General features: G+C 51.2%; 1 protein-coding gene across 1 annotated transcript in view; it reads right to left on the reverse strand.

The window, feature by feature from the left end:
- Window positions 1-1,605: 1,605 nt before the first annotated feature.
- The window catches only part of ITIH4 (inter-alpha-trypsin inhibitor heavy chain 4), a 23,305-nt gene continuing 2,389 nt past the window's right edge, over window positions 1,606-22,521 (reverse strand). Inside the window, exons 3-18 of the mRNA XM_004368751.3 lie at window positions 20,931-21,035; window positions 20,612-20,774; window positions 20,385-20,495; window positions 19,752-19,880; window positions 18,981-19,097; window positions 18,537-18,705; window positions 18,338-18,463; window positions 18,033-18,214; window positions 17,756-17,941; window positions 15,370-15,509; window positions 14,969-15,123; window positions 12,194-12,352; window positions 10,936-11,104; window positions 2,376-2,530; window positions 2,147-2,240; window positions 1,606-1,675 (exon numbers count right to left, since the gene is read on the reverse strand). Coding sequence (XP_004368808.1) covers window positions 1,606-1,675; window positions 2,147-2,240; window positions 2,376-2,530; window positions 10,936-11,104; window positions 12,194-12,352; window positions 14,969-15,123; window positions 15,370-15,509; window positions 17,756-17,941; window positions 18,033-18,214; window positions 18,338-18,463; window positions 18,537-18,705; window positions 18,981-19,097; window positions 19,752-19,880; window positions 20,385-20,495; window positions 20,612-20,774; window positions 20,931-21,035 — 2,230 coding nt within the window. The remainder of the gene's footprint in view (window positions 1,676-2,146; window positions 2,241-2,375; window positions 2,531-10,935; window positions 11,105-12,193; window positions 12,353-14,968; window positions 15,124-15,369; window positions 15,510-17,755; window positions 17,942-18,032; window positions 18,215-18,337; window positions 18,464-18,536; window positions 18,706-18,980; window positions 19,098-19,751; window positions 19,881-20,384; window positions 20,496-20,611; window positions 20,775-20,930; window positions 21,036-22,521) is intronic.

Here is a 22,521-nt window from a genome sequence, read left to right on the forward strand (position 1 = left end):
TTACAGTGTAGTTTGGCAGTGGTATAATGATGTCATCACCTCCATGATGAGATCTGATATAATGTGATCACCTCCGTGATGGGATCTTCTGTGAGTAGCCTATCAGTTGAAAGGGAGTTTCCTTGGGGGTGTGGCCTGCATCCAATATAGGTGGACTTTCTGGCAAGGCTCATGGGCTTTTGCTGGCTCTGGATCCTCTAGCTGGCTCTTGTTTGTCTGACCTCCTGTTCTTGGAACTTGAGCTAGCAGCTTACCTTCTATCTTGCCTGCCAATCTTGGGATTCGCTGGTCCTCAGCCTGTGAGCCAGGAGAAGTTGCCAGTCTGATGCATGGACTTGGGGTTTTCCAGCTTCTATAACCTCATGAGCTATTTCCTTGATATAAATCTCTCTATATATATATATATTTACATGCTTTACTGGTTTTGCTTCTCTAGAGAACCCAGCTTAAGACATCCCCAATGATCGGGTTTGCTCAGCAACAAATGCACTCATTTTCTGCTTTGCCCTAGCTGCCAGGAGTCTCAGAGAGAAGCTTTGTGCTCAATCACTGCTGCAGCTTCCCCTACCCTGATATCTCTGATTTAACTGTCCTCCTGGTTGGCTGTTTTCTTTTATTCTCGTATTCCTGGTTTTGGGTTTTATTGTCTCTGTGCGTTTCATTTGTAAGCCATAGACTCATATCCTGTTTTTAGAAGTAGGTTGATTAATATATATATATATTTTAAATATACTTTGTCTGTGCAGGAATTGACTAGAATCTGCAGGGTGCCTATCTCTAGGGCATGGATAGGAGATCCAACAGCACAAGATTTAGAGGCTGATGACCTGGATCACCCCTATCAAACTGGAGCCTCCTGGGAAAGACCCTTGCTTCCCTCCAGAAACTGAGGGGACTTCACTCTGTCTCCCCTTTGCCTTCTTTATAAGGGGGCCCAGGGAGTAGGCTAACTTCTCTTTGTGAGCAGACAGGCCTGCACCTGAGCATAGGTGTGCAAATTAGACCATGCAATGCAAATTCAATTTCAAAGGGGTCCAAAAGCTTGTTGAGAGAGTCTGGGAATTGACCTATAAAGACTCTCATCCCCAGTTCACTCTTTTTTTTGAGTCAAACTGGTTTTTACAGACTGAGTGATCATAAAGCAGACTGACGCTTTGCTTTTGTAGAATGTTCTCTAGCCCTAGGTCCCTAGCTGGGGACTGATGTGGTATTTAAAATTGGTGGCTTAATCTCTCTAAACCTTAATTTCCCTGTGTGGGAAAAGTGAAGAGGCCAGACTGAAAGCTCACCATAGCTCCACTAGGCCCAGGCCCTTGAGGGGCTGACTGTCAAAGATTCCACTGTGTGAAGTGTCAGGATGGGATTCTGAGGCCGTGGGATTCAGAAGGATGGAACCTGAGACACTCCACTCTCTGGCTTGCCCCACCTTTTTTTATTTCTAACGGGTGGAATCCTCTTCCCCATCGCAGTTCAGGCTCCACGTCTGGCCCTGTGGTCACAGCAGCATACATATGTTGCTTCCTGCCAGGTGGCAGGGTGGTGACCGTCTGTACACAGTGGAGCAGAATGTGGTGTGGGGGGGCCCCACAGCTCCTCCCCTCTGAACTACAGCTCCACAGACCAGCAGGAAATCTGTGCTCCTGGAGGCCTCTCTTGATAATCCAGCTTGAGCTCTCTGGGATAGATACACAGGGAGGCAGATAGGCAGGCAGTTAGCAGATCTCAGGTGTGGTGGGAAGAGAGAGGGACAGCTAGGGATGGGGACATGGTGGGCAGGGAGCACTGGGGCCCCTCTAGAATTCCCTTGAGACATGCTGACAAGGCCCCGTCACCCAGGGGGCTACTGAAGGGGACCTCTTTGTGTATGGTCAGCAGGGTTCAGGGCTCTCAGAGTTCAGGGGGTTTCCTATTGCCCTAATCCACTCCATGATCTCTGGGTAGGTGTGTTTTCTTTGGGTCTGAGTTGACCATCCTTTGTGGGGTCACTGAGAGTTAGGACAGACACATCTGAGGAGTCACCCTTTCACCCAACTGTTTCTAGTTCCTCGGTACAGATGGTGAGGGGTGAGGGCCCGCTGAGCCCAGCTCCCACCCTCCCAGCCCTCCTCCTTGGCCAGGCTCAGTGGGCTGGCTTTTGCTGGATCACCTGGTGGCAAGGTGGTCATTCCCCTGAACGCTCAGCATTCGCTTGTTGTCTTCCACTTCTGGGGGCTTCCAGACCACGTCCTGGTAGAACTGGCCTGAGAAACAAAGGGTGGTCAGCGAGGGCAAAAACCAGAGAGACTGGGAAGCACACAGAGACCAAGTGGCACTGCCTTTTCCCAGGCAGAGGTGGTCCCTGAGGAGGTCCTGAGACCAGGCCATGGGTAGCATACCAAGGGTCCCACTGACGTGGCTGGAAAAGCAGTCAGTATCCCGCAGAAGGAGCCTGAGGCCTGCTCCAGAGCCTTCCCAGGACAACAGGCCGATGGTCACTTTGTCTGGACCACTGAGCAGCAGGAGACCAGTCTTGTCCATGGTCATCTTTAGGCTGTGGAAGAAACCAGCATCCTGAGCAGGAAAGTCGGGTATGGGAGGCCTGCATGGAATCTGGGCAAGAACCTCAGCATTGGAGTGGGCTGAGGCCAGGGGACCCTCTTGTTCTCAGGAATTCATAGTGCGATCTTGCATGAGAAGTTTGTTAAATCTTTGGGCTTCAGTTTTTCTCATTGGTAAACTAGGACCAAAGTTAACTTAATGATATCTGTTTATCCCAGTATTATTTATAAAATAATAGTTCCTATCCCTATTGTTTTCTTAAATTTTTTTTCTCATTAATTAGTTTTATATGGTTATATTATGTTGCATGGTTATATAGTATAGTGGTGGTTAGTTTTATATCATACAATAACATTATATATTGTCTTAGGTTGGTTTCTCTAGAGAAGCAAAACCAGTGAAGTGTGTATATAGATACAGAGAGATTTATCTCAAGGAAGTTCAGGCAGTTGTAGAGGCTTGCAAGTCCCAAGACCATGTGTCAGGCAACAGACTGGAGGCTTCTCCTGACTCACGCAGCTGCAGGGGCTGATGAATTCAAGATTGGCAGGTCATACAGCAGGCCACTGGCTCAAAAGCTGCAGAGGCTGACAAATTCCAAGATCAGCAGGCAATACGGCAAGCCCCTGGCTCAAGTCTCAAGAACTGGAGGTCAGATGATGACGAGCCAGATGCAGGATCCAGAGCAAGTCAGCTAGCTTTGCCAGAACATCCATATATATATTGGATGCAGGCCACACCTCTGAGGAAAATCCTCTTACAATTGATTGGCTGATCACATCAGATCACATCATAGAGGATGACTACATCATTACATAACTGCCACACTACATCATTACATAACTATAAAACCACTGAGACTCATGGCCCAGCCAAGTTAATACACAACCTTAACCATCACAGTCTACACCTTGTCAATGTGACACCTGTATACATCTCCTTAAACCATACACAATCTGTAAATAAAGACAATTACAAAGTCATACTTGCAGCTGAATGATACAACTAACATGCATACAACCGAAAGCACACTAGCACCAGTTACATCTTATATGAGTGAAGAAAACAAAAATATTTGATGTACATGTACAAGGAAGAAATGCTCATAACAGTTATGGTCCTTGTTTCTACAAATGGTCATATGATCTTAACTGATATTTAGAACTACCTTCTTCCATCACCCATTCTGTATTCCCTTTGCTCTCAGCAAGTATATCATCTGGTTGTGGTTCTGTCTGGTGGGGTGGCCCAAACCTTCACTCCTGAAGGGTATGGGCCATTAGTATCATGTTGGAATTGGCTTGCTGTATTTTTCATTGACTTTAATCACAGGGCCTGGTAGTACTAAGAGATGCCCTAAGGGGTCTCCTGTATTCCAGACGTACTCCTTTTTTACCTCCATTATGCAACATCAATCTGATTTCCCCTTTGTAGTCAGAGTCAATCACACCAGCCAAAATGGTAATTTCCTTCTTTGCCTGTTGATCCAGAGACATGAGGAGCCCAAAGTGGCCGGGTGATATTCTTAACTTCCAGTTCAGTGGAAGTCACGTTGTGTCTCCGGGTGGGAGCATTCCTCCCTTTGGAACTAAGACCTCTTGACCTGCAAAGCATAGGGTTGTGGGGTAGGAAGCAAATAGTTTGTGAGTGGGTTACTAGGGGTAATAGTGAGTGGTGCCATTTCCATCTCCATCCCTTGATTCCTGGAATCATGAATCCTGGCTATGGGAGAAAGAGTATGGTATATTAGAAGTGGGTTTAAAGCATATACAGCCCCCTGGAGAACATTGCACCAACCCTGCAAAGTGTTGCCACCTATCTGGTGCCATAATTGTGTCTTTAGAAGCCCATTACATATTTATATCAAGCCAGCTGCTTTAGGATAATGGGAAATATGGTAAGACCAGTGAATTCCATGAGCATCGGCCCATTGCCACACTTCATCTGCTGTGAAGTGAGTCCCTTGATCAAAGATGATGCTGTGTGGGATACTATGACGGTGGATAAAGCATTCCGTGAGTCCACAGATGGTGGTTTTGGCAGAAGCATTGTGTGCAGGGAAGGTAAATCCATATCCAGAGTAAGTGTCCATCCCAGTAAGAATGAAACTCTGTCCTTTCTATGATGGCAGTGGTCCAATGTAAGCAACCTGCTGCCATGTTGCTGGCTGATCACATCCAGGAATGATGCCATACTGGGGACTCAGTGTTGGTCTCTGCTGCTGGCAGATTGGGTATTCAGCAGTGGCTGTAGTCAAGTTGGCTTTTGTGAGTGGAACTCCATGTTGCTGTTGCTGAGCCCATGAATAACCTCCATCCCTGCCACCACGGCCACTTTGTTCACGAGCCTATTGGGCAATGACAGAAGTGGCTGGGGAAAGAGGATAACTGGTTTTCACAGAACACGTCATCCTATCCACTTGATTGTTAAAATCTTCTTCTGCCAAGGTCACCCTTTGGTGAGCATTCACATGAGACAAAAATATCTTCACTTCTTTGGCTCATTCGGAGAGGTCTATCCATAAATCTCCTCATCACCAATTTTCTTTTTCCCGTACTTTCTTGTCACCAGTTTTCCAGTTATGTTCCTTCCAAGTCCCTGACCATCCAGCCAAACTATCGGCCACAGCCCATGAATCAGTATACAATCACACATCTGGACATTTCTCCTTCCAAACAAAATGAACAACCAGGTACACTGCTCAAAGGTATGTCCATTGGGAGGATTTACCTTCACCACTGTCTTTCAGGGAGGTCCCAGCAAGGGGCTGTAGTGCTGCCACTGTCCACTTTTGAGTGGTGCCTGCATATCGTGCATAATCATCCGTAAACTAGGCACAAGTTTTCTCTTCCTCAGTTAACTGATCATAAGAAGCACCTCATGAGTCCATAGGTGCAGACTGAGAGAGGGCAGATAACGTGACAGGGGTGGAGATCATGGGCATTTGGATCACTTCCTCACGCAACTTACTTATGCCTTCACATCCTGCTTGGGCCCAATCTCGTATATACTACTTCCAATTAATGATGGAGTGCTACTGTGCACATCTGACTTTATGACGCTATAGGTCAGACAACACCCACTTCATGATGGGCAGCTCAGGCTGCATGGTGACTTGATGGCCGAGGGTTAACCATTCGGTCTCTACTAAGGCCCAGTAATGAGCCAAAACCTGTTTCTCAAAAGAAGAGTAGTTATCTGCAGAGGATGGCAGGGCTTTGCTCCAAAAGCCTAAGGGTCTGCACTTTAATTTATCAATAGGAGCCTGCCAAAAACTCAGAACAACATTCCTATCTACATTGATACTTCAAGCATCATTGGATCAGCTGGATTATATGGTCCAAGTGGCAGAGTGGCTTGCAAGATAGCCTGAACTTGTTGCAGAACCTCCTCTTGGTCTGGGCCCCACTCTAAACTAGCATCTTTTTGAGTCACTTGATAAGTAAACTGGAGTAGCACACCCAAATAAGGGATATGTTGCCTCCAAAATCCAAAGAGGCCCACCAGGCATTGTGCCTCAGTTTAGATGTGGGAGGGGCCAGATAAAATAACTTTTCCTTCACTTTAGAAGTAATATCTCGACATGCCACAAACCACTGGACTCTTAGAAAGTTGGAAGGTGACTGAATTTTTGTCGGATTAATTTCCCACCCTCTAGCACGTAAATGTTTTAACAATAAGTCCAAAGTCATTGACATTTCTCCCTTTCTACATCCAGTCAGCATAATGTCATCAATGTAATGGACCAGTGTGACGTCTTGTGGAAGGGAAAGGTGATCAAGATCCCTGCAGACTAAATTATGACACAGGACTGGAGGGTGGATATACCCCTGAGTTTGGACAGTGAAAGTATATTGCTGGCCTTGCCAGCTGAAAGCAAACTGCTTCTGGTGATCTTTCTAAACAGGTATGGAGAAAAAGGCATTAGCTAGATCACTAGCTAGATACCAGGTACCAGGCGAGGTATTAATTTGCTCAAGCAATGAAACCAGTTCTGAAACAGCAGCTGCAATAGGAGTCACCACCTGGTTAAGTTTATGATAATCCACTGTCATTCTCCAAAATCCATCTGTTTTCTGCCTAGGCCAAATAAGAGAGTTGATTGGGGATGTGGTGCAAATCACCACCTCTGCATTCTTCAAGTCCTTGATGGTGGCAGTAATCTCTGCAATCCCTCCAGGAAGATGGTATTGCTTTTGGTTTCCTATTTTCCTAGGTAGGGGCAGTTCTAATGGCTTCCGCTTGGCTTTTCTTACCACAATAGCCCTTACTGCACTTGTCAGGGATCCAATGTGGGGATTCTGTCAGTTGCTAAGTATATCTATTCCAATGATGCATTCTGGAACTGGGGAAATCACTACAGGATGGGTTCAGAGACAAACTGGACCCACTGTGAGATGAACCTGATCTAAGACTCCATTAATAATCTGACCTCCATATGCCCTCACTCTGACTGGTGGGCCACAGTGACGTCTTGGGTCTCCTGGAATTACTGTCAGTTCAAAGCCAGTATCCAGTAATCCCCCAAAAGTCTGATTATTTTCTTTTCCCCAATGAACTGTCAATCTCGTAAAAGGCCCTAGATCCCTTTGGGGAAGACTGAAAGAAAGATTAGCAGTATAAATTTTTTGACAGTGTAGTGGGGCCCTTCCTCAAGGGGATCCAGCCTTCCCTTCATTCAAGCAGTTGTGGGTCTGTAAACTGCCTCAAGTCTGGGAATTGATTGAGGGGCCCTGACTCTCTATTCTTGCAATTTGAGTTAGATTGTTGCTCACTTGATCTAGAATTCTTCCGCTTGTATAGATCAAATAAATATTTAGTAGATTTCCGATCTCCTTCACTCCTAGGGATACCATGACTAAGAAGCTAATGCCATAAATCCATATGATACAGACTATTCTGATTACTGCTTTCACTCCACTGTCCATTACGGTAACCATGCCCACCTTGTCTTTGTCGATTGAGTGCCACCACCTGGTCCCTACCACCACAGGGTCCAGTCAACCCCACTGTAGTTAGGTGTCTTAATTCAGTTAGTACAGTTCCACTGTCAAATCTGACTTATATAAAATAGCGACCACAGCAGTCTTCAAGGATGCTGGGACTCCCTTCACAAATTTGTTCCTCACCGTTGTGGTAAAAGGTGTGTCCTCTGGGCACTCCATGTGTGGGTCTGTGGGCCTAACCTGATAAATCCACTCTAACATGCCAATTTCACTAAACCTTTGGATACTTTCTTCTACAGTATACCAAGGCAGGTGTGGTACTTCAATTTGATTTAGTGTATGCCACTGCATAATCCATGCATCAGTAAACCAACCAAATAAACTATTAGATCCCTTCCTAACCTCTCGAGCTGAAACACTGAGTGAAGAATCTGTGCTTAGTGGGCCTGTATCAATAGACTCAGACTGATCCAACTTTATGTTCCTTGCACAATTATCCCACACCCTTAACAGCCATTCTCACACATATTCCCCAGGTTTCTGTTTGTACATATTAGAAAAGTCAAGCAGTTCTTTTGAAGTGTAGCATACCTCATCCTGGGTCACACTTTGAACTTCACCTTTTGGGACTTAATTCTAGTTACAGGTCTAGAAGCAAGAATAGGTGGTGGGAGTGGGTCCTGGGAACATTCAGCAATGTCTTGTAAGGCATCTACCTCAGGCGGTGCCCTAGGCAACACCCCAAGCACCTTCTCAGGTGAAAGGGATAATGGTTTTACTGGGGAGGGTGGCTTGGAAGACAAAATGGAGTGATCTCTTCAGATGAGCATAAGAGGGCTGGCTCCGTTGGCAGGAGTGATTCCACAGAATTTAGGAGCTCAGTTTCCCCAGCTTCCTCACTATCTACCCATATGTCCCCATCCCTAGTTTCAGGAACCCATTTCTTCCCAATCAGCGCCCTCACTTTAACTTCAGACACCCTTTGAGGCTGGAATTCAGTTGGTGGTGTAATTCAGCCACTCTCACGATAAGACTCTGGGTTTGGTTTTCGGCAATATCAGCTCTGTCCATACACGAAATAAGGCTTTCTTTCAGGGCACAAATGGCAAATTTGAGGTCTTTCATGCAGCGCTTGAGCTGTAACTCTGAAGCCCTGAGCTCATCTCTTTCTTTCAACACTATGTCTAGTGAAAGAAGGACCAACCAGCCAGCTTCCTTATACTTCTCATTCTGACAAATTGTAGAAAAGTATCAAACATGCACTCACCCAGAGTCTTGCTTCTCACCAATACTTGATCTACTAGTGGTGATGTTTGGCATATTAATATTGCCACCCCATGCCATGGATTAGTAGAGCCCTCTTTACTACTGGAGGCAGAGCTATCAATGTCTTTAAGACTAGTCAGACTTGAGAACCAATTCAGAAATCTCATCCTTACGATTTTGTTTCTCTAGAACCACTCTTGGGATCAAATGTCTTAGGCTGGGTTGTGTACAGAAGCGAAACCAGTGAAGTGTATATATAGATACAGAGAGATTTATCTCAAGGAAATGGCTCACGCAGTTGCAGAAGCTGGCAAGTCTCAAGTCCGTGATCAGACGTCAGGCTGGAGGCTCTCCTGACTCATGTAGCTGCAGGGGCTAACCAACCCAAGATTGACAGGTCAGATGGCAGGCTGCTGGCTCAGGGGCTGTGGAGGCTGATGAATCCAAGATTGGTAGGTAAGATAGCAGGCTGCTGGCTCACAGGCTGTGGAGGCTGACAAATACCAAGATCAGCAGGCAATATGGCAGGTCCCTGGCTCAAGTCCCAGGAACCAGAGGTCAGATGATGATGAGTCTGATGCAGGATTCAGAGCAAGCCAGAACATCATATATATATTGGATGCAGGCCACACCTCCGAGGAAACTCTCCTTACAATTGATTGGCTGATCAAATCAGTTAACATCATGGAGGATGACTACATCATTACATAACTGCCAAACCACTGGGAGTCATGGCCCAGCCAAGTTGACACACAACCTTAACCATCATATATATTATTATATATAATATATGAAATATAATATAATAACATATTATATTACTAGTTTTGTATGATTTTGGAAGTTTCTCTGATACATCTACTCTGTCCCTTTTGTTTTAAGGCTGGTGCCATGTTCTTGATGACTAGCATTTTATAATGTGCTTTAATGTCTAGAAGGGCAAATCCTTCCTCATCCTATGCTCTCCTTTTTTCTTAAAATAATCTTGGAAATTCTTGCCTTTTTTCATTTTCTTATGAATTTTAGACTTCTTTAAGCACGTCAAATAAAATACCCTGCTGTTACTGTGAGATTATTTTAAATGGAATTGCCCTAAATGTACACTGTCCTGTTGCCTTGATTCAATCTGAAAGATGTGGCTTATTTTTCTTCATATATATCGTCTATAGCTCATCATAGACCAAGAAAGTATGTGGACAATTAATAGGAATTCTTTATTCCATTTTTCAGTTTGTATGTCCAGTATGTAGAAATGCTATTGATCTTTATATATTCCTCAGATAACAGTAGACTTTAGGAAGATTTTTTTATGAAATCGGGAAGTGTTTCAGACAGTCCACTTGGATTTGCTGCATGGGTACTCCTTTGTCAAATGGAAGTGAGTCTCTGTCAAGGGGCTTGGTGAGACAGCCTTGGACTAGGCCCTCCATGCTCAGGAAAAGATGTGCTATGACATAGGCTGGGGGCTAGGAGGGCACTGTCCACAGAGGTTCCAGATCTTCAGTCCCTCTCCCAGGAACCCTCGCGACTTCTACAGCCAGAGAGCTGCCTCTATAAGGCTCTACAGTCGGGCAGCCACACACTCATAAGAGGCTGCCATCCACCTCCATTACCCTCCAGCTGTCCAGTATTTGACCCAGATGGACTTGTCATCTGAGCTTCAAAATAGGCTAAGGAAAACAACAATAACCTTTCCCATGAGCAGTGCTTTCCAGCTTCTCATTATTGTTTCTATTACCTCACTGTGTATAGAGTGTCTCTGACAGTGTGCCTGGCAGGCACTGCACCATCTAATGGACAAAGGACTCCCCGACCCATTCTCCCACTGAGCCCTCCTCTCTGCCCCTGAGTCAGGGCTGGATGATCATCCCTAGTCTTTAGTGAGGAAAATGAGTCTCAGAGAGGCTAAGTGGCCTGTCCAGGGTCACCCAGGATTAGCAGCAGAGCTAGGTCCAAGCCATACTGTCACCTGGATGGGACTGTGACCTGGGTTAGGTGTGAGGGGAGCCAGATCTTCCCTTGGTACTCTCTAGACCTGGAGGGGTACAAGCAGGGCTCCCTGCTTCTCTACCCCTCCTGTGGTGCAGCCCATTGCAGAGAACTCCGCCCAGCCATGCGTGAGTCAGCAGTGTGGGCAGGCAACACAGGCTGAGATCACCGCCCAGTACCCCAGCCTGGGGCTTACCCAGGCATCACTGAGAACAGCGTTTCCTTCCACTTGTAAGCAGAGCTTCTTTGGTTCCGAGTCACCACCACGTGTTCAGGGGACACACGGACCCGCACCCGGGGGTTCCTGAAGGTCACTTCAATCCATGAAAACTGAGTCTTCTCCAACTGGCCAGTCACTTCAACCCCTGAGAGGACCAGGACCAGAGAGGCAAAGCTATAGTCCCCACGAGGGATGGGCGCTGGCCAGAACAGGAAATTCTCCCTGATTATGTTCCCTAGGAACCATTCTTCACCAACTCGCTTCCTCAGGAGGGATCCTCACCATCTGGAGCACCGTCCCCTCAGTATTCCCTCACACAGAGGTCTGGTTCCCATAATCGTCTCACTCATTTCTTGCTTCCATATGGCTTTGGAAGGGCCCCCACATCCTCTGTGGGGACTACTCTCAGGCCTCCCCCTCAGAACAAGACCTCTGAGAAGGGAGGTCTTCTCTCAATGGCCAAGAATGAGAGGGAAAATCAGTGGTCTCTGCCCTCAGGGAGCAAACAGACTTTGGGGCCTGGCGTGATTAGGTGGGAAACCATGTGGTGTCTAAGAGGTACAAAGGAGCTGTAAGTTTCGATGGCTCTGAGTGCCTTTGCAGGTGTGTATGAGAGCATCCCTGAGTGTGTGTGTGCACCTACTACTGTCCAGCCACCTCAGCTAAAACAGGGAGGCCCTTCTCAGGGACCTGGCAGCATGTCTACCTCCTACCACCATACCCCTCCTTCACCCTCTACAGTCCCACTAGCATCTTTTGGGTCTCTGTGCTTCTCCAGGTGCTAATTCCTCCATCTGTAATATCCTGACCCTTCCTCTGCCTAGCGGACTCCTGCTTGCCTGCCGAGGCCCAGCCACTCCTGTGTGACTTTGTCTGGCTCCCCTGACCCTCAGGCAGTTCCTGCCTCCCCCTCTGTGCTCACTCTGGGCACTGACCACTGGCCACTGAGCTTATGCGCACCTGGGTCTGCCCGTTCCAGAGTACGGAGTGCCTGGGGCCAAGCCCATGCCTGGGTAAACAGTGATCCCAGAGTGCCCAGGCCGCCCAGACCTGCAGGTGTGGCACTCAGGGAAAGGTCTGTAGGGTGGATGTGTTGGTGCACAAGGGCATGAATGGGAGAACATGGTCTGTGCTCTGTGACAGGCCTGTGGACGAGGCCTGCACACGTGTGTCTCTGCGGGCAGGTAAGTTGGTGGGCATGGCATGGGTGGACGGTTGTGTATACATCTCTCACCTTGGTGAGGGTCCAAGAGCAGATTCATTGTCCCCTGAGAGTGCCTAATGTCCACACAGAGCCGGTCCACGCTCTGCCCAGGCAGCGGCAGGATGACATGAGGAGCCTGGATAGAGGCTGGGAGAGCAGGTGCAAGGGTCCTGGGGCAGGTTGAGTAGGCTAGGGGTCAAGGATGGGGCAGGGTGCTGAGGGGGGCTGGCAACTCACCTGGGATTGGGGCTGTTGTGACTGTTTCTGGAAAAAAAAAAAAAAAAAGTCTGGGTTTAGGCAGCCCTTTCCCGGGGTGTAGGGGAGGAGAATGGAGTAGTGGGTGGGTGTGGTGGAGGCTCCCTCTCCACTTCAACATGGAGAAACCTATGTGACAGGTTCGTAGAGATCTGCAGGGCTCTCCCTTCCCAGGGTCTCCCTGTTATAGGGCAAGAAGTTACTCCAGGGGCTCTCGTCTGGTTTAATTGTTACATCCACATCACGAAACACTTGTCGATCAGAAACTGAAGAGGTTAATAGCAACAAAACAGACATTAGTGCAGGAATAACCAGAAACAGAAAGAGAGAAGGCTGATCAGAGCGATCAGCACACCTCCAGCAAACACTGCCATCCACCAAGCCCTTCCCCCACAACCCCTGCCCCACAACACGCAACCTAGAAGAGCCTTTGCAGGTGGAGATTTCCAAAAGGAGAGCCTGCTACTAGGGAAAACACTGAGGAGACAGGGTCCAGGCTGGTTGAGTCCAGATTGGGGGATCAGAAACAGCTCGGGAGACCAGTTTTGGCTTTGTGAATGGAGGAAGTCTTCCTTTTCATCATGAATGTAATGAACCCAGGATGTAATGAACCCAACTGAGTGAAAATTAAAGGATTCATGAAGTCCAGCCTTGGGGACCAGAAGCCTGATGGGGCTGAGGAAGAAAGACTTCTCTGAGCCAGTGTCCTTAATCTCGGTGGCACAGAGGTGCCACAAGACAGAAGGGAAGGAGGGAGCTGACAATGGTCCAACGAGCCCCATGGTGAGCAATCTTGGCTGGCCTCCTCCTGCTCTGAACAAAGGAGATGGGAGAGGCTACTCTGTCAGGGCTTGTGGTCTGACAACCTACGACTCCAGGGACAACTAAAGTAGCTAGGAGAGCTCATATCTAAGGAAATAAAGTACTGAGGTTAAGGCAAACGAGTGATTAGTGGAAAGTGATGAAGGTGAGAGTAGCCTCCTCAGGAAATGCTACTCTCCCCACCAAGCCCTGCCCCTGCTCTCCTCTCTCCACCGGACTCTCCTTCAGGAGAAGATTTTGCATTAAACTTAACCTCTATTACTTAATGTCACACCCACCCACCCCTAGAAGCTCTCGCTGGTCTGTGCCAAGCCCTTGATAAAGCACCAAGCTTGAGGGACTTAACCTGGTGCTTTATCAAATCCGACTTACTTGGTGCTTTATCAAATCCAACTCTTTGGGGCAGGTTCTATTATCATGAAGAAACTGAGATCCCTAGAGGGTCACAAAGTGGCTTACGCAATGACAAGTCTGGTAGTGACTCCCGGTTCTGATTGCCGAAGTTCTGAAGGTGGAACGTAGGAGGAGAAATAGGAGGACGATCATGGAACTGGGCCGTCTGGATTTTCATGTATCTCTTGGAATCTCCAGCTTTAGGAAAAATTGACACCAGCAGAGTCTTCTCTCATGCAATGCCATGGGTCCCCACAGACAGGGCTCTGGCTCCCCTCCCCACACCCTGCCACCCTGGGAGACCCCCGTAGCAGCTGGGAGAACATTAAGGCTGCAACACTGGACCCCTCTAGAATTTCTCCTCCCTGGGATGCCATGCCTCCCCCCTAGCGGTGCCCCTCACACTACCTGGTCTTGCCATTCCTCTTCTTCCAGTAAAGCGAGCATTTGCAAGACTGCCTCCTAATCAGACATACCAGGACTTGAGTCTCAGCCCTGCCACCAGCTAGCCAAGTAAGCCAGGCAAGTCACTCCCCTTCCACAGCCAGGGGCCAGCCCAGCCTGTGGCTGGGGTCAAGTTTCCCTCCCCTCCCCTCTCCTTCGTAGCTACCTGCTAATCTAAGCCATCCATTTCCTCTGGTCTGAACTCTGGAGGTAGTGTGAGCTGGAAATCAAAGAGACCTGGGTTTGCGTCTTGGATCTACCTTTCTGGGGCCCCCAGCTGGCCACGGATTGTGTCTCTACTGTCCGGGACAGTGCCTGAGACAGAGGAGTGCCAGCCAAAATTTGAACAAAGAGGTGACTGGAGACACCGGTGCACTTGGACAGACGATGTCCCTCATGGCAGAGGGAACCACAGAGTCAGGCTCTTTGAGGATCCAGGTCCTCACCAGCAACCTTGTGGGGCTGGTGCACTAGGCCGTGTGTAAGCGGACCATCACCCAGGCCAGCCATTGAGGATGTCAGGCCCTTACCATATCCTGATTAGACATTCGTATGTTTGTTTTCTGGGTAAAATGAGAGACAGAGAGACAGAGAGGGAGAGAGAGAGAGAGAAACGCTTGGGGGTGGTTTTGATCAATTTGAGGTGCTTATGTTTAATCTTAATTCCCAACCCCAGAACAACATAGGTGCAGTGAATTAGGGGAGCCAGAAGCCCTGGCCTCAGTTTCCTCATCAATGAAATAGGTCAAGTCTCCCAGGGCTCTGTCCCCTCCTGGGAGTCTGTGGGTGGCAGGATTGGGGTCTCTGTCGGGATGCAGGGGAATGGTTCGGGAGGGTGCTACTGAGGAGCTCTGCTGCCTAGGAAGCTGGGGGCACCAGTCCCACACCTACCATCTTCCTTGGGCTTCTCAGCAACTTGAGACTGTTCTTGGCCTTCAGGTTTTGTGACCACCATAGACGTGAGAGGTGTGACAAAGCTGTAGTTGAGTGACAAGCTCAGAGCTTGGTTCTTGAGGGCCGGCCTCTCAGTGGCTGATGCAGAAACACTGCAGGTTGAGAATACTAGAGCTCAGCAGGTCCCCAGAGGCCTGAACACGTCCCCTCCCTTCTGGCCCCTTCTGGGAGGGTCTCCCTGGGAGAATACGGGGCTCAGACATGACACCAAGACCTTCCTCTCCAAGCCTAGGTAATGTCCCATGCCAGCCAGTGCCCACCCTACCAGCAAAAAGCTTGGCAGATGCTGATGCCGAGTGTGGCCAGCCCAGCTGCCCCTGGGCGTCCAGGCCACTCACATTTGCTCCAGCAGTTGCTGGATGGTCAGGTATGCCCAGAGTCTCTCCATGAAGTTGTGGAAGATGTACTTGGGGCTCCGGAACCCCTCCTCCTGCTCAGTCACGTTGGATTCCGTTTGGAAGATGAAATTCTGCTTGTGCTGGAGAGAAGGACCCAGGCAGGGCAGGAGCAGTGAGGGCCTGGCATCTCTCTGCACCTGGCCTGGCACTTCCAACCACCTCCATGAGAAACCTGGTTGGAGCTGGGGCAGGTCCCAGACGCTGGCTGCAAGGACCGCATTTCCTTTGAGTAGAGTGAGGGGGTCAGGAAGGAGTTTGGGGATCCAAGGGGCTCAGTCACAGAACCTCCAAGGATGAGAGGAGGAGCAGATAACAGGTAGTACCCTATCCTGGGTGCAGCAAGGCTGGTGCGGAAACAGGAGTGAGGCCTGGCAGCCCCTTAGGGAGAAAGGGAAGTGAGGATAGAATCTGAAGCCCCAGGCCAGTGCAGAAACAGCAGGAAGGACTGGCAAGTGCAGTGTGGAGCAGAAAGGGTCTCCAGATACAGCCCACCCTCACCCCAAAGATGGGGAAACTGGGGACAGAGAAGGGAAGGGTCAGTGGCAGAACTGAGAAGAGAACTCAGGCGTCCTGGCTCCAGGTTCAGGGCCCTGCCCACCCCAACAAGCCAGCCCCTCTGCTGGGCTCTGTACTGTCCTACGGTGACGGGGAGGAAGGTGCCCATGCTCTGTGTGGACTGATTGCTGCCTTCCCTGGGGAGGGGCTGTGGTCTCAGGCTTACACAGCTCACAGCCTGGGAGACGACATCCGGCCCTGGGTGGAAGAACCCAGCCCTCTCCCACCACAGTTTCCCACAACAGCCAAGAGACCTTCTACAACATTGACCAAAGACCCTGCTTGAGCGGCCTGCTCTGATCCTCACCCAGAGCCGTGGTTCCCAAAGCTCTGTCCCTCAGGCCGCCTGCATGAATTCTGTCCTACCCGCACACACAGCTATTTACTTGATGTTTTTTTCTTAAATGAACTTTAAATAGACTAATGTTTTTACTTGGTCTTGTCCCAAGCAATAATAGCTATGAAATCTTAGGTCTCGGGTTTGAGTAATATTTTTTAGAGGGCACATTAAAACGAACGGAGAACTACTAAAACAAAGACATGTTTGTTTGTGAGCTACCCTGAATCACCTTGGGTTCCACACTCTGGGGACTCCTGGCCTCCAGGACAGCATCAGCAGCTAACAATTACGGAGTGCTTACACTGGGCCAGCTGTAATCCCCACAGTAGCCTTACTAGGTGAGTATGGTGACTCAGTCCCATTTTTACGAAGGAGAAAATTGAGGCAGGGGGAGATTAAGTGACTCACCCAAGGTCTCACCTCTGGGAAGTGGCAGAACTGGGTTTGAAGAGGGTGGGCTGGGCCTGCACTGACTGTTGTGAAATGTGGCTACCTCTCCCAGGACCGTGTCCCAGGCCTACTGCCATTCTCCCCACACATGCTGCCCTCCTGCCACCCTGGCCCAGAACATTCCTACCTCACGCCACCACCGGCTCTATACACCTCCTGCTCATCCCTCTGCCCCAGCTCGGCCTCCTCCAGAAAGCCCTTCCTGAACTCCAGACCCGGCTGGAGCCCCTGGTGCTGCCCTCCTGCATCCCTGGGTTAATCCTCTGGCAGGTGCATCCTGGCCTGCAGCTCCTTGTTTGTGTAATGATATGTCTGCCTTGGGTCTGCCTTGTTCACTGCTGTATCCCCAGGGCCTAGAGAAGGATCTGCACCTAGTAGGTGCTCAGCTTCTCTTTGAGGAATGAGAGGGACTCCCTGGAAGGAGGCGACGCAGGCAGAGATCCTGTGTCACAGAGGATGGGCAGAATGGGCACAGAGAGGGCACCACGTGGGGGAGCCAGGCTCTCAACCCAAATGCAGTGGGGCCTGGGGCCAGTTGCCTGCCCTGTCTGGAGCTCGGTCTGGTTATCTGTGAAATGAGAGCAGCCATCCTGCCTGACTAAAACCTCAGAGGGCTGGTGTGAGGATGGGAGGGATAACAGGAGTCCTTGCTGTCACCTGTGCTCACAGTCACCACAGGCAGCAACATCATGTATGGACTGCTGAGTGCCTCCCACGTGCTGGGCACAGCACAGGTGTTCTCATGAGCCTCACTGTATTATTTCACTGAACCTCTACTACGAACCCATGAGGTGGGGATGGCTGTCATCCCCAAGTGCTGAAGGGGAAATCCGAGGCCCAGGGCATTCTGCAACTTGCCCAAGGTCAATCAGCTGGAGCTCGGTGGGGCTGGGATCTGAACCCAGTTCCTTTGGCTGCAAAGGTGGAGCCTTCCCCTTGCCCTAGCTGCCCTTCCACTCGAGACTGGCTGGTCGTACTCACCACCCGCCCGCTGACTTTGGCTGAAAGTACATCAGGGCTCTGGTCGCAGAGCTTCCCGGCCACCACCATCTCTGAGCCCTTGAAGAAGACAGGGAAGTTTTCCCGCGTGACCTTCTCCACGGCATTGCTCAGGTACTCAAAGTTCACCCCAGTCAGCAATGGGTTGGCCACCCCCTGGTAGAAGTCCTGCAGGGTAGGGGGTGGGGTGTCACGAAAGCCAGGCTGGGGTCTGCCCAGCCTCCCTGTGCCCTCCTCCACTCAGGGGGCACGCTGGCACCTGGAGCTGCAAGGCGGAGTCCGAGTCCTCGTAGATGCGCCGAGCCAGGCCGCGATTGTCCAGCGCCAGCTTCTCCAGGAAGGTGTAGCTGACGTCAAAGCCGAAGCCCAGGCAGAAGAGGCTGTACTGGCCATCTATGGCTTCCCGCACGTTCTTCTGGATCTTTGCAGGGTTGGTCTCCCCTGGACCCACGGGTTCGGGAAGGGGATGTGAAAACAGTGATTCGCTCAGACTGTCCACCCCCACCCTAGGTCCCACAACACACTAGGGTGGGCCCCGCTGGCTCCCCTGGGCGGGACACTCACCCTCAGTAGGGTTGCCATCGGTTAGCAGGATGATAAGGGAGACTCCTCCGGCGGGCAGCAGCTCCTGCCTGTTGCTGTTGTCCAGCAGCTCCACGGCCGTCATCATTGCATTGTTGATGTTGGTCCCTGAAGGGCATACACTCTCAAGGTGGCCCCCAGCCCTGGAAGCCCCCACTGGCAGGGCTGCAGAGGCACTCACCTCCCAGGGCCTGGATGCTGGCAGCGTAGCTCTTGGCCTCCTTCACGTTCTTGGCCGAGGCTGGCACCAGTGATGGCTTCCACTGGGTTGACGCCCTGCTGAAGACGACGAGGTTGAACTGGTCTTTGGGGCGGAGGTCGTCCAGGATCTTGATCAGGGCTTCCCGGGTCTGGTCATGGAGAGGGGAGACAGGCTAGGGTAGGTGGCTCAGCGGGGCTTCCCTGAGGGCTCATGTGCCCTTGGGCTGGCATCCCTGGGCTCCTATCTGGGGTGGGGACAAGGGTGTATGCCCTGGGACAAGGATGCCCCATACTTTGGCCTACCTCTGTCCCTGAAGCTCCTACCCAGGGAGATGGAGGAGGAAGGGGCCGCCTGTTGGACTGGGGCTGATGGCGTGAGGGGCCCGGTAGTTCTCAGGGTCCTGGCCTGGCCCCCGGGACCCACCTGCTGGATTTTCCTGCCACTCATGGAGCCGCTCTTGTCAATGACGAAGACCACATTCTTGGGCATGGTGGGCAGGCGCTCAGGGGCAAAGTAGTGCACAAAGTAGCCATTCTCGATCTGTGGCCAGATTGAGGTGGCACCAGGTGGTCAGAGCCACAGCCTCACCTGCCCTGCACATCCAGTCTCCTCACCTTCTCCACCTTGAGGACACCAAGTCCTTAGGCTCCTTCTGTGCTCAGAGCCATTCATCCCCCATCCCATGGTTAACTCCTCAAATCCCAAGCCCTCTTTCTGTGCTCAGTCTAGCCGCTCTCATAGGAAGCCCTCCCTGGTCGTGCATGGCCCACTGGAATTCTCCCCCATTTTATCGCCTACATGTTGTAGTATCTGAGGGGGCTTATACTAAAAGGTCCAGACATAATAAAACTGAAAGCCACCAAATGGGAGGAAAGACTGCAAAGACAAGGAGTACAGGGGAGGCATAACCATGCCAGAAGCTTGGGTAAGAGAAGCTACTGCAGTTGAACATAAAGCTGAGCTGTGAGCCTCTTGGCAGCAAAGGCAGAGTGAAAACCTGCAGAGAAATTCTTCAACAGAGACAAACCTTTCATGGGCAACTCAACCAAGCTGCTTGTTTTCGGTCTGTGCTGGCCCCTCGTGCACACTGGCAAGCAGGGGTTGTTAGTTTGCCTCTTCTGAAACACCCAAGCTCAGGCTCTTGAGGGTGGATGGATTTCCGGGTTGGCCTGCTCTCACCTGGAGCCCACCCACCTGAATGGAGCCCCCTGAGAGGGCCCGGTCCACATCATAGCGGACAATAAAGTTGCCGTCCAAGACCGTGTCCTGCTGCCCTGGAGACTTTTGCTGCTGGGTGAGCGACGGCTTGAACTGGATGTGAGCCTGGAGGAACAAGCAGGGCTGAGGTTGGGAGGGGCACTGAGGCCATCCCAGCAATACCTGCCCCATTGGTATATCGGGAAGTGAGAATTCCAGGATGAAGGCCTTGGTCAATATTCTCAGGCTGAGCGGTCAGATGGATGGCCTCTGTGTGGGAATGGGCTGTTTTGAGAGTGAACCCCTGTTGCTGGGACTGTGCAAGCAGAGGCTGGACTCAGGACTTGTATAATCCAGCCATCTCCTCCTCTCCACCTGGCCCAGGACTCTCTCACAACTCTACTGTCCAAGTTCTTCCCCCACAGAGCTCAGGGTTCACACCAGCACCCATCAGCCTCCTCTAGGCCTTGCCCTGCCCATCTGCCAAATGACAGCATGGTCAGAGACTTCAGAGGTCCCTCCAGCTCAAAGAACAGGCCCAGTTGTCCTGCTCCCTAGAAATCTAGGCTCACTGCCTGGACTGAAGACTGGCTCCTGGAAGTCCCACCCCGCAGACCATGGCAGGCCCACCTTGGTCTTGTTCTGCGAAGTGGTGAGGGCTTCTGCCAGCTGTTTGGTCATGAAGGTGCTCTCCGTCTCTAGGAAGCTGATGCCCTGCGGCTCGAAGATGTGAATGTCCATCTGGAGGAAGGCATGGGCCACTGGATCAGCCAGGAGCCTGGGTGAGGCACAGTGGGAAGGAGGGATGGGGAGGGGACCATCAGCGTGGGCTCCTGGGAAGAAGCAATGCCAGGTACCTGCAGGCGCATGACCAGCTGCTGGGGCCGGACTTTGAGCAGCAGCTCGTACACCCCCAGTTGCCTTTTGAGCAGCTCCTCATACACCAGCTCGAAGGTGATTTTGGCAGCTGCGGCCAAGCTGACTGACACCTGGAACTGCTCCATCTTTCTCCCAGTGGCCCTGGGGAAGTAGGGCATCAGACACGCTCCTCCAGGCCAGGTGGGGTAAGGCCACGGGAGGTGGGGGTAGGACTGAAGGGCTGGAAGGCAAGGGCATCTTCTGCCCTCACCCTGGCCCCCCCGACCAGGGCTCCCACCACAGCCCCCTTGGGCTCACTTGACCAGGCCAGCAGTCCGGCCCTTGGCCACGGCCGTGCTGTACTGCTCCTGGGCTGCAGCCTTCTCCTTGATGTTCCCTGGGTAGGTCACACCATCGATGATCCTATGGTGGGGGCGGGGCAGGAGTTGTTGAGAGCCTGGTGGAAGGAGTCTACCCCAATCCCACCCCGCCAAGAGCCGCTCTGGGACTTGGTGTGCCTCTTGACAGAGTGACTCCTGTCTTTACCTGAGCCCACCCCATTTATTATGCACCTACTGTTGGCAGGGTACTGGGTGAGCGTGGAGAGTCTCTGCAAAGTACGATGGGTCTCCATCTACACAGGCTGTGCATGGTAGTGGCAAGCATGTGTTCAGGAGGGGAGGTTGCAGAGGAGACAGTGAATCCTGGCCTCTCTTTGCCCTTCCAATCTGGCATCACATTCCAACTTGCCCCCTTCCGCCTCACAGACTGTCCCCAAAGGAACTGGTTAAACCCCAGCAAGAGCTTTCTGAGCCCTGCGCGTGTCCAGTCCTGTGTCCAGCAGTGGAGGTCAGAGTCTGAGGCAGAGAAGGCTGTGATCCCCTCCCCATCCCTCACCCCCCACGCAGGACAGACACTCTACAGGGCAGCTGGCATCTCAGGAAATAGGTTCTGGGCAACTGGTTGATGGGACTGTCAGAGGTGTGGACATGCTCCTAGCTGCCATTCTTTGGGGCTGAGAAATAGAATTCAACAGGCTATTTTCAGGGAAGAAAAAGGATTGTTCTCCAGAACCTCTTCATAGGGTGAGAATGGACATGTCAGGTAAGTGTGTGCCTCGTCTACCTGGGAATGGCGTGAAAGGATGGCAATGTGCGAGAGCAGGGCAGGGAGGGCGGAGCAGGTCAGGGCGTCAGGACCAAGCTTCCTCTGCCCACCTTCCTGACCTTCCGGGTTATAATTTAATTCTGGGCCAGAGGTGGGGCTGCTGAGGCGCAGCAGGGCTCCTCCCCCCGCTGGACAGTGCTGTCTCCCCAGATACTGAGCTGGGGCTCCCCTCCTGTGCAGGAGCAGGGCACCTTGCCCTCTACTTCCCCATCTCATGCAGCAACATGATCTGGGTCCAGAGATCTTGGGCCAGAAGTGATGGAACTGGGCAACCCGCTGGCCTTGGCATCCACGTCGGAGGCTGGGTGCAGCCTGGGAGGCTCATGCTACAAGTGTGGGCAGCACAGACCCAGGCTCCAGGGATAGGCAAGGTCAGGGCTGCTGCGTGTGTGTGTGTGTGTGTGTGTGTGTGTGTGTGTGTGTTGTGGGGGTAGGCGGGAGAGAGGGGAAGCAAACTACAAACACCCTTGCCCTCGCTGTAGAGTTTTCCAGAGGTGCCAGGGTTCATCTAGGGACCCCACTTGAGAGCCGCTCGCTCTCTGTCTTGCCCACTGCCCTCCCTGAGTTTCTGGCATCAGCCTGTCTCTGGCCTATCCTGAATCACTATCTCTCCATGGGGGTAGGGACGGACAGGGAGCTCTCTTGTGTTTAGCAAACATTGCAAAACTGAGTCGGGAAGCAGGGGGGAGGAAGGCAGAGGAAAAGGAAGATCAGCAGCAGTTCAGAGTCCTCAGGGGCCTCC

The sequence above is a fragment of the Trichechus manatus genome, unplaced genomic scaffold (assembly GCF_000243295.1).
Source record: "Trichechus manatus latirostris isolate Lorelei unplaced genomic scaffold, TriManLat1.0 scaffold00001, whole genome shotgun sequence".
Classification (NCBI taxonomy): domain Eukaryota; kingdom Metazoa; phylum Chordata; class Mammalia; order Sirenia; family Trichechidae; genus Trichechus; species Trichechus manatus.